At 36.7% G+C, this 18,331-nt stretch overlaps 2 protein-coding genes across 6 annotated transcripts; one reads left to right on the forward strand and one right to left on the reverse strand.

Annotated features, from left to right (window-relative positions):
* The first annotated feature begins 1,514 nt into the window (after positions 1-1,514).
* Positions 1,515-10,667, forward strand: LOC143031260 (uncharacterized). 4 transcript variants are annotated; one of them, XM_076194861.1, is made up of 3 exons: positions 1,515-2,119; positions 5,526-5,625; positions 7,445-10,667. In XM_076194861.1, the coding sequence occupies exon 3, from the start codon at positions 7,800-7,802 to the stop codon at positions 8,970-8,972; it is 1,173 nt and encodes a 390-aa protein (XP_076050976.1). In that variant the 5' UTR covers positions 1,515-2,119; positions 5,526-5,625; positions 7,445-7,799; the 3' UTR covers positions 8,973-10,667. The 4 variants fall into 4 exon arrangements, with proteins under 4 accessions (XP_076050976.1, XP_076050975.1, XP_076050978.1 ...); XM_076194860.1 differs by lacking the exon at positions 1,515-2,119 and adding an exon at positions 2,136-2,322; XM_076194863.1 differs by lacking the exon at positions 1,515-2,119 and adding an exon at positions 2,331-2,455 and having other exon boundaries at positions 7,445-7,793.
* LOC143031259 (uncharacterized) lies at positions 5,531-17,787 on the reverse strand. 2 transcript variants are annotated; one of them, XR_012966990.1, is made up of 3 exons: positions 16,997-17,787; positions 14,740-15,096; positions 5,531-6,217 (listed from the first exon to the last, which is right to left on the reverse strand). XR_012966990.1 is itself a non-coding variant. In XM_076194859.1 (2 exons), the coding sequence occupies exon 2, from the start codon at positions 14,993-14,995 to the stop codon at positions 13,493-13,495; it is 1,503 nt and encodes a 500-aa protein (XP_076050974.1). In that variant the 5' UTR covers positions 14,996-15,096; positions 16,997-17,787; the 3' UTR covers positions 12,861-13,492. The 2 variants fall into 2 exon arrangements, 1 of the variants encoding a protein (XP_076050974.1); XM_076194859.1 differs by lacking the exon at positions 5,531-6,217 and having other exon boundaries at positions 12,861-15,096.
* Between the last annotated feature and the right edge of the window lie 544 nt (positions 17,788-18,331).

Raw genomic sequence — 18,331 nt, forward strand, 5'->3', positions numbered from 1 at the left:
TCCAGAAAAAATACTAAACCTAGTGATTTATTATAAAACTAAGAAAACTAGCCACCTCCTTATTAGAAACAGCCCCCAACAAGAGAGAAAGGAAACTTCAGAAATCACATGTCATCTATAGGTTGACGTGTACACGAGGGAACTGTGAAGCCCTCCCTCACCTATATTGGCATGACGACAATGAGGTTATCCCGTCGCCTCTCATACCACCTGACATCTGGAGCCCCTAAAAATCACTTAAGAGAAGCTCATGGCATAACACTAGCAAGAGAGACACTAGAGAAAAACACCGAGATCTTGGATTTATGTACTGACGATAGACGCCTCCCAATTTTAGAAGCGTTGTATATTAAAGAGTTGAGCCCAAACCTAAATGTACAAGCAGAAGACCTTAGAGCCCTTCCAAGCATGAGACAAACCGTTACAAATACAAACATGAGACATAACACCACAAACGCCAATACGAGACAAAACGCCACTCGTCCAACTACGAGACAAAACGCTATAACCATAAGCATGCCACATTCCGCCACAACACGAACCCGGAGGCTCCCTAGCGCACGTGACATTTCGTCCCTGCCCGTAATACCAGGTGAACCCCCCCCCCCACCAGTGATTAACAAGTAAAGGAACTCTAGTATAAAACTTATATCTTTAACTAGACTCATCGGATTAATTCTTATCCCTATAGCTACTGAAGAAGGGTCTTAAACCCGAAATCGCGATCTAGCTAATATGACTACATACATACAGCCAAGTCATAAATTTCTTTCCTAAGGAACACAAATCCATAATAAGGTATATGGAAAATACCTTTAAGAAAATTATTAATGCACAACTAGCCATCACTTTTAATGAAACATGCATTAGAGAAAAAACTCCTGCCCAAATACACTGACAATATATATATATGTATATGTATATATTGGATATATATGTATATGTATATATTGGATATATATGTATATGTATATATTGGATATATATGTATATGTATATATTCCATAAATAGAGAATGTACAGACTAACAGTGGGAATGATTGCCAAATGGCTGAAGAAGTTAATAGAGTATAAGGGTATATTGCACAGTATCGTTATTTTATACATGACGTGGTGCAAATTTTAAGTGTTAATTTAATTAAGATTGTGTTTTTTATTATTTGTCTATTTATTGATTCATTTGGTTTATTTGTCTATTCATCTATTTTGTAGCTGAAGGTAAGGGGTACAGATAGATTGATAGAAAATACTGAAAGAAAAGCCAGGAGAAAACAGATGGTGACGGCACTTGTTTGGTTTGTTTTTAATAAGAAAGTTTTCACCTCTTTTGCGGAGTATACTTGGGCAGCTACAATCAATATGCACTTCAATGAGAAAAATTTGAAATGTTGAGGCATGGACACAACCATGTATTAAAAGTGTCGACAACGCTGTATACAGGATGGGTGTGGGGGGGGGAGAAATCGCAGCCACAATCGACGTGAAATGACTGTGGGTGCACCTCAGACAAGAAAGCTAGGATGATGGCTGGCTGGGTGTTGACTCTGTGGAAGGCCCTGGTACAGCTGCTGTTAGATCATTGCAGCCAGTTATGATCACCCCACAGGAGAGAAGACATACAACAATTAGAGAGAGTACAGAGGTCTTTCACAAGGAAAATTCAGAGCACGAAGAACTCCATTTACTGGGACAGACTCCAAAAATTGGGCCTGTTCTCCCAGCGGCGCAAGAGGCTGGTATCGGACCATCTACATATCATCTAAAAGTCAGAAAGCTGCCTGACCCGACAGCCTACAGCCCTACGTGACAGGGAGAAAGGGGCGCCGATGCAAGAGACGCAGTTTGCCATCTACAGTCCGTGAAAAGATCAGAACAATACTGGCAGCCAGCCTCCCTTATGAAGGTTCGAAATTCTTCAACTCACTCCCAAAAGAGATTAGAGACGTGTTTGGGTGCGCGGTGGTGGTTCAAAGCTGCACTAGACAGGTTCCTGAGAACAGTACCCGATAAACCCCCTATGCTAGGGTATACAGCGCTATGTAGAATCTCCAACACGATAGCAAACCAAATGGCTCTGCAAGAAAGAGAGACCAGGTTGGTCAGCAGCAACGGACGAGGAGTAAGTGTAGAGACTAATTAAGACAATAGCATCGCCGTCACGATGTAAACAATACGACATTCTTCGACAGTTATGGCGAGCAATGTCTAAGAATCCGCCGTGTTAGAGAATTTATTTTTGCCCTCTTATACGTGGGACTTATTATTACTTAAAGAATCATTGAAATACGTAACCGAGACACAAACCTCATATATCCAAACAGCGTAAGTCACATATGTTCAGAATCTAGCGATTAAATGAAATTGTGGACGGTGCTGATGTGGCCTAATTTCTCCAACAAGCATTGGCTTACATTTCCGCAAATCCAAACAGCACCTTACACTGACTTATCTATTGGTCAGTTACAAAAGTATTTTATTTTGTAAAGGACCTTTTTTCATATTTTGTCGATTAAAGGTAATTTGAAGTTTGTAGTTTGGTCATGGTCATACATCATAGGAAAGTGGTTATTTCACCATAGATAATTATAACACTTTCATCATTTAGGTTCTCAAGAACAGCTGTTGCCAAATATTGGCTGGGATTTCCAATGTATTGCATTTTACCTTGAAACCTATATAACATGTCTATAGAACTTAGGGTGGGGAAGATGTAATGTTTATGTTTCAAGCAAATAATTACCTCAAACCACTTTAGAAATATGATATTCTCAGCAGCTCTGGTTGATGCTAATCAAACCTTACTCTGGGTCAACTTAGGAAATAGCTATTGTCCAATTACAACTATGGCATAGTGCTACATAAGTGTCTGGCAGGTGATATCACTGTACAGTGACATAGTAATAATAATGACAACTGTTGTCCTCAGCATCCTGGGCTTTCATTGAGTTATCCCGAGTGTATTGATATACTCTTACCTGTGACTCAGTCTACTCCTTACATTTGTTGATTAATTAATTTGTAATGATTATTGATTTGAATTACTTGTTATATACATAAATATCTAGCATACCCCAGAGCCATAACTTCTGCTCAAAGTTTGGACTATTAAGGTAGTTAACATTCATTGCTGCTAAACTCAAATCCATGTACCTACTTCTGGTTATGCCACCAGTGTGCATTGCCTCAAATGAGTCTGGGAAGAAATTTTGGATTGTCTGCTTTATAATAGAGTAGGATTGTTTTTGTGTCACTGGGTTATCATAAGAGTAATCTTCGGTGGTCAGGTTTCCTGAAGTGAGTAGGTGGAGGAATTAGTTAAAGTTGTTAAATATCTAAAATCTTAGGCCCATTTCAAAGACTGATTACAAACCCTTTGGTGTTTCACTTCTAGATGGATGTGAGGTGGTTGATGCAATTTTAAGATTGGTGGGATTAAGATGATTCTCTAATGCTCATCTTGCAGGATGACTACGTGGAGGTACTCTGTCTACTACTGTAATTTTTCACTTGATTCAGTCCCTCAGAAAAAGTAAGAGCAAACTGAGGACCCATTACTATTGTAAGTGAAATAGTCAGATAGGTTAGGTTGTCACCACTTGTAACTAGGAAAAAAAGGAGTCTTCAGTGCATGATATTTATGTAAGAAATATATATTATTATTAGTTCCCATTTTCTTTGATAACTCCATTTAGAGAAAATGTAATCTTTCTCTTTAAAAAGGTGAAAAAAGTAAAAGGGGAAGTTATGTGGAAACCTATGATTGCTTGGGACCAATGACACCTCTAAATGGTAGTCATGTGATGACACAGATATCAAAAAGAATTGTTTCCTTGCCATCTATCTGTCTCCAAAATCTATCAATTCCTTCACATGAGTATGAAGGTTACTGGAGTATGTAGGCCAGGTGCAAAATTTATGTCAACTTATGTCCACCTTTTCACATGGGGAGAGCCAGCAGTCAGTGAGTGCCCTCTACCAACTACTACCATCCATGGGCTGGTGACATGGAAAAGTCCCACTCTGATTCTATACAGCCAACAGTCCAATACTTTTCCTAAAGAGATATGGAAGGACCCATTGACTGTTGGGAGTTACTGTTGGTCTGTGGATTTCCTGTCAGTAAAAGTCAAAGTGACAATTATTTTCAATCACCTGTTTTATAGATTAGCACAGATATAATTCATCAGATGTATGAGATTACTAAAGAGCCTTAGATTAATGAAATAGTATAAATAGAGACCACCATAATTGCAGTACTTTTCTCCTAGATTTTATAGATTAGCACAGATATAATTCATCAGATGTATGAGATTACTAAAGAGCCTCAGATTAATTAAATAGTATAAATAGAGACCACCATAATTGCAGTATTTTTTTCCTAGGTCTTGTCAAGCATGACTTCCTCACCCATGGGTCCAGCACCCCTTGGGCACCTCATCTTCACTTTTCATATAAAATACTTTGTATTTCAATCAATCCATTGCTCTAGGTCTCCCTTGCAAGAGACCAATGGGTCCCAGGTGACTAGTCATAATCACTGGATTGGCTTATAAGACAATTAACCCATTAAACTCCGATGACAAGATGTCTTGTCATTTGGTCAAATTAAACAAAAAATCATAAAACACCAAAATGTTTGATCCAACACCAGAAAAATATGGCGTCAGTCCTCGCTTCGTGCGAGGACTGACGTCATATTTTTCTGGTGTTTGATCAAACATTTTGGTGTTTTATGATTTTTTGTTTAATTTGACCAAATGACAAGACATCTTGTCATCGGAGTTTAATGGGTTAAGGAGGAAGTATTGTACAATTCCATAAACATTTGAGCTACTATTAACTGTGGCATTATTAATCACTTCAGTATGACTCAAATTCTCGCACGCAGCATTGGCCACCATATGTAACTTGCATCATACTGCTCGCATTATAGAATAAGTCACTCATTCTCTTTTACTCTGAGTAATAATAAACAGAAAACATGATCAAACCAGTTCACAGAATCTGGGGGTAACTCATGTACAATTACAAAATATAACATGCCAACACTGGCATCCTTGTGTACCCAATCGCGCCTCATGATGCCTACATATGCATCATTGTACTGAAATGGTTAGTATTGCTATTATGCACACAAGCATATATGTGTATATATATATATATATATATATATATATTTATATATATATATATATATATATATATATATATATATGCTTATATCCTTCATTCTATGTGGGGGACCATACCACTGACACATATGTATTGGACAGATCAGGATTCCTTTGATTGTGTGTGTGTTGTTTGTATTGCCTACTAATGGTTTTACAGGACTGAGCCCAACCCTAATGTATCAAATTTATATTTCTAGCTGAAACTTATATCAACCCTTAACCTAACTGGACTTCCAAGTGAGTATTGGTTCCTTTCAAAATACAAAAGGGGCCTTTACAAAATTACCAAATTATTTGATGTAGTAATGTGCCATGGAGTTGAGGGCAATGAACTTGTGTTATGTCTTGCAGAGTTGGGGATATACAAATTAGGACTGCTCTTGGATCATCCACCAGCCCAGGCTGCAGCCCAGATTGAGTTCAAGTCTTGGATCATATTTCCATTTTTAAGGTATACAAAGTAATAAGCATCATTAAGTGTAACATAGATGGGCCAAATATTAGGTTGTTGCTAGTTTATTAACATTTCTAATTGGATCTTAATTTGTATTTTACTGAAATATCTACATGTTCACAGCAATCTAGATGTTAATAATTGATATTTTACTGAAATTTCTACATGTTCAAAGTAATTTGGATGAAAAGTTAAAGGACTTGCTCTCACACTTTTGCAAATTTCCTCATAGCTGTAGTGTACACTATGCACTAAACACAGGAGAATGTAAATTAAAGATCAAAAGGAGAATGTCATAAATGTAATATCAAAACTCATGAATATAAGCATGTTTATTGAAGGAAGTTGCCTAGCAAATTCATAAGATGCATAACAGAAATCAGTATTTGATATATCAATCACCAGACTTCTATATTAAAATGTATTGAGTGGCTAGAAAGCCATGGATTATACAATTAATGAAATATTGTCTCCAAAGTGCTCAGTTTCTTTGGAGTTTGTCCTCTGCAGTGTCACAATCTTTCTTCTTTCCGTATCTTGGTAGAAGTGCATGATGGGATGATTTGTCTGGTTTATTTTTGCTGTAGAGCTGGGAGAGACAATTCATTTAAAGGTAGAAGGAAGATATGGGTTTATGCTAAGTCATACATTTCATAACATCATAGGGGGAGGGAGCATTGATGGTCATACCAAATTTTGGGGAAAATATTTCATAGTTTTGAAACCCATATACTGCCAAAGTGATTATACATATCTAAATAAAGTGTATATAGTATTCATAGAAACTAAACAAAAGCCAGGCAACAGGCTTTCATGAGTATCATGTAGAGTGGTTTATCCATTTCAGTTTGTATTTAAGGGGAGTGTCCCAGCATATTGGAAGAGTGTATGTGTAGTATATAAGAGGAAGGGGGATAAATATGGATAGCATAATGTAATCTTAATATTATATGAAAACCCATTATAGTTCGAATTTGATACTAGGAAATTAGTATGTCATTTTAACCCATTAAACTCCGATGACAAGATGTCTTGTCATTTGGTCAAATAAAACAAAAAATTATAAAACACCAAAATGTTTGATCCAACACCAGAAAAATATGACGTCAGCAGTCCTCGCTTCGCTCGCGAGTGAAGCGAGGACTGCTGAAGTCATATTTTTCTGGTGTTGGATCAAACATTTTGGTGTTTTATAATTTTTTGTTTTATTTGACCAAATGACAAGACATCTTGTCATCGGAGTTTAATGGGTTAAGTCAAGTGAAAATTGTATGCCAGATCCCCCTGTCACCTCAGAAGCCCACTGATGTTTATACAATCTGTCTCGCTAACTGAGTGAATGGGTTGTTTCAGTGTGCTTTGCAAATTTGTATTTATCTTTGTGCAGTATAACCTTAGAATGAAAGAGTAATGATGCTAACAAGTCTGGTCAGGTGAAGATTTGTAAAGAGCTTTCAGTGGGTGAAGAGTTAGAAATAAATGTAATAATAAAGGTTTAAGGAGAATAATGTTGAGTTTATGTGAGGATCATTACTCTTACATTTCAGACCTAAGTCCTTCTTCAGATATTATAATAAGATTTTTCTTGTGCATAATATCATCTGCATAGAATTCAGTATATATATTGGTTTTATCTGAAGTACATCCTGGAATTTCATATAAATGGGTTGAAATTTTGGTAGAAAAAATAGAACCCTGTGGGACTTTGTTAGATATCTTCTTGATATAGGTTTGTTGTTATATATAATTTGTTTACCTGAGATTGAAAGTAGGAAACACTATCACAAATATGCACTTAATGTTTTACTCATTGTAGGTACAAGAAGACAACACAAAGGAGTCAGCTGTTTTGAGAAAGATATGATGAACGATCTGATCAAAAGCAAGGCAGGTTAAAGATACAAACAAGAACATTGATATAAAGAATCTAGTGTCACATTTTCTCTTAAGGTTCTTCTAAGAAGGACACATGACTACAAACCTGCTTTGCTTTCCCTCTTTGTCCGATTTGAAAGTTCAAACTCATACAACTGAGAAGAATCACTTGTACTCTTTTTGGGACTTGAATTTCTCAGACATGTGCTCAGCAAAGACCTTAACTTAAAGACCGGGAACAGCCATAAAACCACTTACCATTTGTAATTTTGTGGTGTTCGGCATTTGGAACAATCATGAATATTCATACAGATGAGGAACCTCATAAATGTACTCTGTGTGAGTATTCATCTTTTCAGGCCAGTAGTTTGAAGACACACTTGAAAACCCATCATACAATCGAGAAACCTTTCAAGTGTACCGTTTGTGAATATTCATCTTTTAAATCGAGTCATTTAAAGATGCATTTGAGAACACACACAGGTGATAAACCGTACAAATGTGTTCATTGTGAGGCTTCCTTCTCTTTGTCCGGAACCTTGAAGTCCCACGTGAGAACCCATACCGGTGAGAAGCCGTATGAATGTACAGTTTGCCAGACTTCATTTTCTCAGTCAAGTAGTTTGAAGGTTCATATGAACACTCACACTGGTAGTAAATTGTACAAGTGTTCAACTTGTCAGGCCTCGTTTTCCCGGCTGTGGCACATGAAAGTTCACAAAAGGACCCATACAGGTGAAAAGCCTTATCGGTGTGGAATTTGCGAGACTTCGTTTACCCAGTCCAGTAATTTTAACTCTCACATGTTGACGCATACTGGTCAAAAGTATCACAAATGTACAGTTTGCCAGGCTTCATTTTCTCATTCACGTTCTTTGAAGTCTCACATGAGGACTCACACTGGCGAGAGGCCGTATCAATGCTCAGTCTGTGAAGCTTCATTCAAGCAGACAGGTCATTTGCATGATCATATAAGAATTCATACTGGTGATAAGCCACACAAATGTACCTTTTGCCAGGCTTCATTCTCCCGTTCATGGTCTTTGAATGATCATGTGAGGGTCCACACAGGTGAAAAGCCATACGTATGTACAATATGTCAATCGTCATTTTCTAGGTTGTGTAATTTGAAGTGCCATATGAAAATTCACACAACAGAGAAGCCTTTTAAATGCTATCTTTGCAAGTCTTCATTCTCACGGTCCTACAAATTGAACAGTCACATGAAGGTTCACAGAATTTTAGACAAAAGTAATGAAAGTTTCTGTGATAGTAAAGTCCCTGTTAAGACTGTTGGTGTTTTAAGTGGCTCCAGTAAACAAAGAAGTCATAGAACGTCTTCATGCACCATCCTACACACTCAAGGAAAAGTCAAAGAACCACTAGAAACTTCAAACTCATTTACCCTTGTGGTATGTCAAGAAAAGGAGACAATGGAAATTAAAGTTGAAGACCATGAGCTTGATTAGGAGATGGCTATGTAATAAGAAGATTGAGGCAGTTGCTCAGCCAGCAATAAAACCCATTGCTCCAGATCTCTTGCAGGAAACCCATAGGCCTCAGGAAACTGACAACAGCCTCTGTATTGATCCACAAGTCACTCAAGGAAGAAATATAGTGTTGTTGTCTGGATATGATTAGGGTGGGACAGTGTAAGTTCAGGTGTTCTGTGTTTTCTCTATGACAGTTGCAACTGGGGCAGTTGATTTCTGGCGTGTTGTGATTATTATTATAGTGCTGGATACTGACCTGTATATGTAGTTGTGCTTATGTAATGTAACAGAATGGGTGAGTAGGGTTGTGGGGTCTTGCCTAAAAATGTATACCTATCATTTTCATGTGTTCTATGGGGAGGCTTTTGGTTTTTGTATGCAGATGTTCTGTTGGGGTGTTTGTAGTGGAGCCTGTCATTTTTTCAGCTTGTTTTGTGTAGTTTAGCTCATAGTGTGCTTGTTTTCTTGGTGGGAACAACATCATGCCACCAGCACCAGACAATATATCTATACAAAAAATACATTTCCATTCTGATCACAAAATAAAAAGACTAACTACCAAATCTCCCCAAACATTACACACCCACACACAAAATATCACATGAAAAACAAAAACCTTACTAATGTGACAATGTTCAGGTTACTACGGTACCTACCACTTAGATAATACCAACACAGGCCTGCCCATAGAAATTAAGTGCCCCAGTGCTATACTCACACAGAAGACTACTGAACGCATAACTTTACTCTGCTCCAAACCTAGTCATACCCCCAGACAGTAACACAATATTTCATCATTAAGTGACTTATGGTCAAATCCAGTGGCTGCTTCTGGTTATCTGGGAGCCATAGATCTCCTACATGAATTGTTTGGAGATCTTTGTTGGAGAATGGACTCATTTATGTCTAGTTTTTCCATATTTCTTTGATTATCTTCCTATTTTCTAGTGTTTTGGGTTTAAGGATTATTTTGAAGAAGTGCCTTTTAATTATATTACATTGCTGTTTGGGGGGAAATATTTTTCCATGGGTGATTCCAACTGCTCATGGGTAGGGGGCGAGTTATTTTCTCCCTTATAGTTCTGTACATATGTTTGTTTTCCATAATGTTATACTTCTTTATTATATCTTTTTAACCATTGTATTTTTTTTTTTTTTTCTGAGGGGCTATCTCCAGTGTGTTGCTAGGGCTGTATTTTTACCTTTATCATCTCATATTATATCTCTTGCTGGCTTAATCTCTGCTATATCTTCTCATGTCCTGTATATGGATGAGAAATGATCTGTTTATAAATGATCTATGGTAAAGGTCTCCCAAGATCATAGACAACCATGCAATTTTAAATACAATGGAAAATTTAATAAGTTTTTCATTTCATCCTTCTAATATTTTATATATATATATTACTGATATAGTGAATTTGGGCTTTTCTCTCATCTCAGAGAAGTTAATTTGTGCCTCACAGGCTCCTCATGATGTGGGATTGACTCCCACCAGGAAAGTTATTAAGTGTGAGGTAGTGACTTAGAGATATGTAGTGTATTTGATCTTTGACATATCTTTTCCTTCTATTACCAGTAAGAATTCCACTGCAATGATGCATGATGGTGGGACTAGAAGGGGATCTCTGAAAACCTCACAACCCACACCTGAGCAGTGCAGCACAGTGAAAGATTTTTGGAAGGGAAGATACACGAGTATAGTAGCAAAGGATAAGGTGACAAGGTGAAGAGCAATAATGACCAGAGTTCCACAAGGTTCAGTGCTTGCACATCTAACGGTTCTTGTCTATGTCAGTGACTTAATGGCAGGTACAATAAGCCATGCCAATACGTTTGCAGATAACACGAAAATCAAAAAAATGAAAAATAAGGATGATTGCAAAAAGATCTAGACTTTGCATGGATCCAAGAATGGGAAATTAAATACTGAAAACATGTGAAGTAATGGAAATTGTCAATAGCTCCAAAATACCATCTTTAAGCTATTTCTTGAAAAGAGAATCCACTATAAAAACAAGAGGACAAAAATTTGGGATTATTAATAAAAGACATGTCACCTGACATCAGCAGGATTATGGAAGACACATGGACTGCTGCAGTAGATTAAAGTGGCTTTTTACTATATGAAAAAAGAAATTAAAACTCATTGAAACCCTGATTCATTCAAGACTGGAATATGTGTCAGTAATATGGTCCCCATACAGTGAAGGATATAACCAAAAACAAGAGAATACAAAGTGGAGTAACCAAACTGGTCCCCAGCCTGGGAGATAAATCATATGAGGAAAGATTAAAGCACTGTGTGTGCCAACCTTGAAAGATTGAAGAGAAAGAGGTGATGCGAGTACAGTATTCAGCTCACTAAAGGGAATTGATTGCATTGACAGAAGAGATTTCTTGATTAAGAATGAGGGGACTTTTAAGAGGTCATGGAGAAAAATCAAGTTAGACCACATGTCTTAATGATGTGAAAAAATAGTTTCCCATACAGATGTGTAAATACTTGGAAAACTTTAAAAGGTGATAAAGCCTAATCTCAAGCAATACATGAATTAAATTCTAAACATAATAACAGGAAATCAAGGATATAGATTAAGTTTGAACTGTACATGAATTTGAGGCTAGTTATGAAAAAATTGGAGAGTAGGAGACAGGACCCAGTGAGTGTTGCTCTTTTCCTGTATACTACAATTAAGTAAATACATATACGCATATATATATTCCAAGCTCCATGGTTGTCACAAGAGTAATCTTTAGTCCTCAATAAAGACTAATTACCTTCCTGTGTTCAAACAGCCCTTTTCTTATCAAAATTGTGCTGTTCTATTCTTGTCTCCATTATCTCCTGCAGAAGAAACATTATCTTGAATGGATACTTATCTCTGTATAAGAGTACAATATCAAATATGAGAATATGGTACAACATTCACAATCATATCTGATTTAAATTTGTATAGTTCTCACATCTAAAAATATGTGAATATATACATAGATATGTGTGTGTATACATACACCAAAAGGCCCTTCTCCCCTTACAAGGAAGGTGGACCAGTCAAGGCATACACCTGCCACCAACCCATCTGATGTCAATCCAAAACCCCACTTGTGGTCCCAGCTGAATTTCTTTGTAGATAAGGTCATTCCCTGTCCTCTTTTCCGGATGGGAACAATCCAGCAAAAGAGCACCTCCATAATATGGCCCAATAGCCAAACTGGTTAACCCCATATGCTTCAGTATATGGTGATCCCCACAACCCCTCTATCATTCATGAATTTGCAGAGTAGGCAAGGAAAAAAATCCTTTGGTCTGTGTCAGCTACTCATCCACACACAGCAACTCTCCAGTCACACTATCTTGCCCTCTCCTTTACCTGATCAACACTCTTTTTGCACCCAATGCCCATTTTTACCCAATCCATTCACTTTATTCTTGGTTTTATCCTCAAGTTTATTTCATCCATCTCTGGCTTCCACACACTTTTTGCTGGTTTCCTTTTATTCTTTCCATATGCCCAAACTACACCAGTACTCTTTGATCAGTGCTATCTGCCAGCCCTCTACTTTGCTGTCTCGCCTCCACATTTCTTGATACATGTGGAAAAATGAGTAAAAAATATATTTATGTAGTGGTAATATTTATAGTAACTACCAATTAATTAAGGAAAGACCTATGTAGACTCTACTTCACAAATAGGTGGTAAAAGTCAATATACATCATTATGATAAACCTATATTAAAATCATCTTGTCTTAAAAAAAAAAATGAATACTGAATTAGTCCATCATAATTATGTATAACCCTAGCAGGATTATCTTTTAAGGATGAAAATTATAATAAGAGGCTTGTGATTTGTTAATTGAAATATAGAAAAAAGAAAATGGTAGAAAATATTGGAAAAAACCTTTATTTAGTTTTCTATTGATAACCTTCATTAACAAATTGTGGCTACAAAGTTACAATATAATTTCCTTATCACAATCTTACAGGGTTTGAGACTTGTTCATGATATCTGGATTAGTTATTAAAAAAATATCACATTAACTAGTGATTCATTCCATTCATCTGGTACTTCAACAATGTCTTTCATAATTGTTTCACATATTTCAGCTACCACACTGATTTTACTTGTCTATAATTTGGAGAAATTTCCATGTCACCTATATAAATTGGCACAAGATTAACCAATTTCCAGTCATTTGTCGCTTTCCCCTCTCTTTGCAAACTGAAAAAAAAATACCAGTCTTGTCCACTACTTGTTTATGGCATTCTTTAACTATCCAACTTGAAATTTATTAGACCCTGTGGCTTTCCTTGAAACCCATGCCTCCAGTCATTTTTTGTGTCTCTCATACTATTTTTGTCACAGATCCCCCTACTTCTAGAAATTCATTCATTTCCCTGAAAGCAAAATAGCACCCCTTGGTAAATATGAACTGGAAGTTGTTAAATATTTGTGTATGTGTGCAGACATGTGTTTGTGTACAGCATAAAACTTATTCAATGATTACAGTAATCTCTTGGTCAATATCACACTCCTTCAATTCCTTTTCTTGAGATAACACAATGTTATATGAGCTTGCAGTCTGCACTGCTTCCTCTTTGTCTTTTTCCTGAAAGTGCTGTGCAACACAAGAGGGTTTTACATACTCCTCAACATTACTGAACTTGCTCGATACACCAGTTGATCTACTTTCATGGTCAAACTTATCATTCTTATGCTTTTCATCAAGAGTCACATTAGTTGTTGCACAAGTCTTCATTTCAATGGACTGGGAAAATGAAGACTTACATAGGTCAAAATCAGAAGGCTTTTCATTTGTATGTGCCATTATATGATGTTTCAGTTTATCTGGCTGGGTAAATGAAACTTGACATATTGTACATTTGTGAGTTTTCTCGTCAGTGTGAGTTCTCGTCATGTGACGCTTCAAGCTAATTTTGTGGGAAAACGAAACGTGACAGTCTGTACATTGGTAAGGCTTTTGGCCGGTATGGATCCTCATGTGACCGCTGTAGGAAAAGGAACTCTGGCAAATGGAGCATTTGTAGGGTTTGTCACCGGTATGAGTTCTGACATGCCCCTGCAAGTGACCTAACCGAGAAAATGAAGCCCCACAAATAGAGCACTGGTACGGTTTCTCTCCAGTGTGGGTCCTCACGTGGGCTTTCAAGTTACACGACTGCGAAAATGAAGCCTGACAATATGTACATTGATGAGGTCTTTCCCCTGTGTGTACTTTCATATGACTCTTGACACTAGAGGAATTAGAAAACGATGCCTGGCAGATGGTGCACTCGTAAGGTTTCTCAGCAGTGTGAATCCTCATGTGAGACTTTAAATGACCGGACCTGGAAAAGGAAGTGTCACAAATGCTGCATCTATGTGGTTTTTCGCCCGAGTGAGTCATCAAATGCATTTTCAGGTTACTGGATTTACGACACGAGTACTTGCAATGAGGACATTTATGGGGCTTGTCGCTTGTATGAATCATCATGTGCTTCTTAAGATTACCAGATGAAGAGAATGATGAGCTACAAACATTACAATTAAATGCTTTCTCTCTTTTGTGAGCTGCCATATGTTTCCTCAAAAATCTAGAATGACAAAAAGATAATTGACAGACTTTACATTCATAACGTTTCCCACCTATGTGCTGACTCATCTCACTCATTTGATCACCAGAATTACCAGAATGAGAAACTGTAGCTTCACAGAGAGAACATTCATGAGGCTTCTTACCTACATGAACCCTCTTATGTTTCTGTAGATTATCCACATGACACATGTATTTGTTAGGCTTCTCGTTCCCGTGAGTCCAGACATGAACTTTGATGCTAGATGATGTGTGGGAACATGGTGTAGTACAATCTGATTGGAGTGAAGAAGACAATGAGGGGGAAGTGGAGGCTGCGGATGTGGGGGAGGAGGAATGATGGATGATTTGAGTATCAACACCTTTGATACCATTCTTGTTAGCCATTTTATGACATAACATGGGGAAATGTGTCGCAACAAATTCACTGTCTTCTAGTGATGGCTTGATGATGGGGGAACTCTTGCTCTATTATTAGATTACTCCATTTCTTCTTTCTGCACCTATGGGGAATAAGAGTTTACAATATATTTCAGCTTCTTTTCATCGTGCATTTATATTTTTCAAGTGGTAACTTCACAACAAAACAGACCTGTTGCCTGAACTACATTGTTTTGTGTCTCCACAGTCATTTTTATTTTAAAATTGTGCTATGCATGGGTCTTTACAATTCATCATTTTTATATAAACATTAATAGCAAAATCCAATACCAAGAAGCAACTGAGTGTACTATATGAAATTTGTTTGATCAAACCTGGCCTACAGTCACTCTCTGACATTAAGTCACTTTTTTTTTTTTATTCATTTATTTTTTTTTTTCTTGGTAAGGATATGAATCAGTTTGATCTTTCTATCCATAGCGACCATGTTCCACAGTATGTAATAACCCTCAGCTTGCCATTGTGACACTTCGGTTTTTATCTCACTTTACATGACATTCAAACACCTTTACAGAAGTATATCATTTCCCTCACAGGAGCTACACTATATTTTAATCCAGAGAGCTAATAAAAGATACATGCCACAGAGTCTGAACTGTTTATATCAGAAGAAAGTAAAACCCATGCAAGATGTTACCTAAAATATGAACCTACCGCATGGAGATAGATTATATTCGTAAATTTATTATCTATTTTGTGTCACTATCAGTGTGCAATAGCTACAAATGTGATGGCCAAGCTGAAACACTTAGGGTAATCATTTGAATTATTCAAAATTGTAGGTTATGTTTTCACAAATGGGCATTTCAAATCATCTCTTTATGAGATAAATATGGTCATTCAATCACATTAGCATTGGTCAGGATGAGGTGGATGTATCTGCACCATGATGTAAAATTCACAAAATTCATTTACAATCCTGGTAAAGCATGTTTTGTAAGAACTTAAGTAAATATGGTTTCGTAAAAATTACTATTATGCTGCAGAAACATGGCAATGTTTACATATATCAGACATGGTACCAACATGAATTAAATTCCAAAATCTATCCTCAACATATAGTGCACACAGGTGAAATAATTGTTTATCTACAATTCAGAACAATATCATTGGTTTCATGATGTATTTTTCACTTTCTGAAGGTATGTACCATTATTTCATTTCCACAGGTGAGCCATTTCCCCCCCCCCTAACCAATATTTTGAGCTATGTAGTAAAGTTGGTTATATACTGTGGTTTTGTTACATTATGAATATGTGCACTTTTTCCTCTGAAATCACCTTTTTTTTTTATCTAATTTTCCACTTATGGAGACTTAAAGCTATTCCATTCTTTGTTCTGTTTTTCCTTTGTGTCCCCCCCCCTCTCCCCCAAAAAAGTTCATCTAGATTGTAGGAAAGAGGAGGGAGAATAACTCAAAAATGGCTCATTTGAAACAGAAAAAGATTCCAAAATTGAAACAACCAAGCAAAACTGCATGATGAAAACGAATATGTAATTTTACAACGTATGGCCTCTTGATACACAATTACCAATGTTTCTCTAAGGTATTCAGTATGTGGGACCACCAGTTATTATAGATCATTTTCGTGTTAATGATTCCAAGGTAAATTCTTCTTTTTTCAAAAAAGATAAAAAAAAAACCACTTGATTGTAAACTATGTAAAATTAAATGTTAATGGGGAGGAGATAATTCACTTAGCTTCAACGCGTCAATGCTCTAATTATCAGGGTGGTATTGTTTGCAATTGGCAGTTGCCGATAACGCTATCAATAGAAACACCATGTAAGGACGGAGTCTTTATTAGTACGATGTTTCCCTCATTTGAGTTTTATCAAGCACATGAACTTGATCAAGTTCTAACAAGCGAAACGTGTAAATATCTCCATCCTCATAGAGTGCTTCTTTTTGATAGTGGTAATTGTTATTTGGAATGCTCTACGTTTTCCAAAACCACTCACTTTGAATTGGATAGATGTTAACTTTTTCTTACAGACCATCAAAATAGATCATTTCGTATGCAACACATGTTTCTGGTATTCAGCTGTTATCTATTGTTTTGTTTTATTTCTTGTTAGACAACCGGGCCATTCCATATTCTCTCGAACGTGATCAGCTGACCGGACAAGTCGTTCGTCATGAAAAGCCCAATTTGGGAAGGAGTTATAAGGTATATCGACCAAAATAGTCACCCATGTACAATTTTTTCAATCCGATTTCTGTATGTGTGTACGTTCATGTAAATGCAAATGCATCGCATTATTCCTGGTCATAGCATTCCAGAATCAAGAAGATTTATTTACATTGAAGGAAATGGGAATGGATGATATGGAATTTGGACTCCAGATTTCCGTCGCTAGTTTTCTTGGCAAGCAACTTATGTACCTGTATTAAGTTTAGCCGAGGATGAGCAAGAATAAGATAGCTTTCGATAGTTGTAAACCAAACGCTATTATCAACAGCTCGGCGCTGATAAATATTGCATTTCGTCGTCATTGACTCCGGGTACAACATCGTACCGTGTTTCGATACGAAAGAAGAGTAGAAATTTATATATTTTTCAGGGAGAGCATTCTACAAGCTATTACTTCCGCAGTCTTCTTTTCAACAAATTAATGTTTATATGTATGTATGCATGTGCATCCTCAACATACACATGTAATGTGTAATATTTTCTTGAATAAACTGTTAAATTGAAATTGCACCGGAAATTGAGGACATCCGGTGTACTACGTGAAAGCCATCGTCTAACTGAAAGTGACTGGACTAGATAGACGGCAATGTGAGTCTTAATCCTATGCACACAACTTCCTTTTGTAGTATATTTGCTTTCAGCAAGTTTTTTTTTTTTCTATTCATTTCCGTCAAGAAAAACGTATATTACGTTGATGTGTTATAATTTACAAAAGTAATACTCAAGTTTCTAAAGCTATATCTCGTAAATGTGATATAGAATGTAAATGATAATCTAAAAATCTAAAATCTAAAACGCAGAATAGAAAGTAGAAATAGGAAAATAGAAAGATATATACAAAGCAGAAGACCTACACTTAATTAAGCCTTTATATGTGATTACATATGGCGTGATAAACCGTCAAGCTCAGAGCTGCACTCTGGTCTACTTGATTTCGTAACTGCTTTGCACAGACCAAACAAGTGTGCTTTCTTCTTGAATTCGTTAGTGCAACCATATAGTGGTAAGGTAGCTTAGTGCATGAGTTCAGTGTTCGCATTTGGCACTTACTACACTTCAATTCTGCCGTTAAAAGGCAGAATATAAACTTCAAAAATAATGT

Source organism: Oratosquilla oratoria, chromosome 12 (genome assembly GCF_046742065.1).
Source record: "Oratosquilla oratoria isolate Oo_2021 chromosome 12, ASM4674206v1, whole genome shotgun sequence".
NCBI lineage: Eukaryota > Metazoa > Arthropoda > Malacostraca > Stomatopoda > Squillidae > Oratosquilla > Oratosquilla oratoria.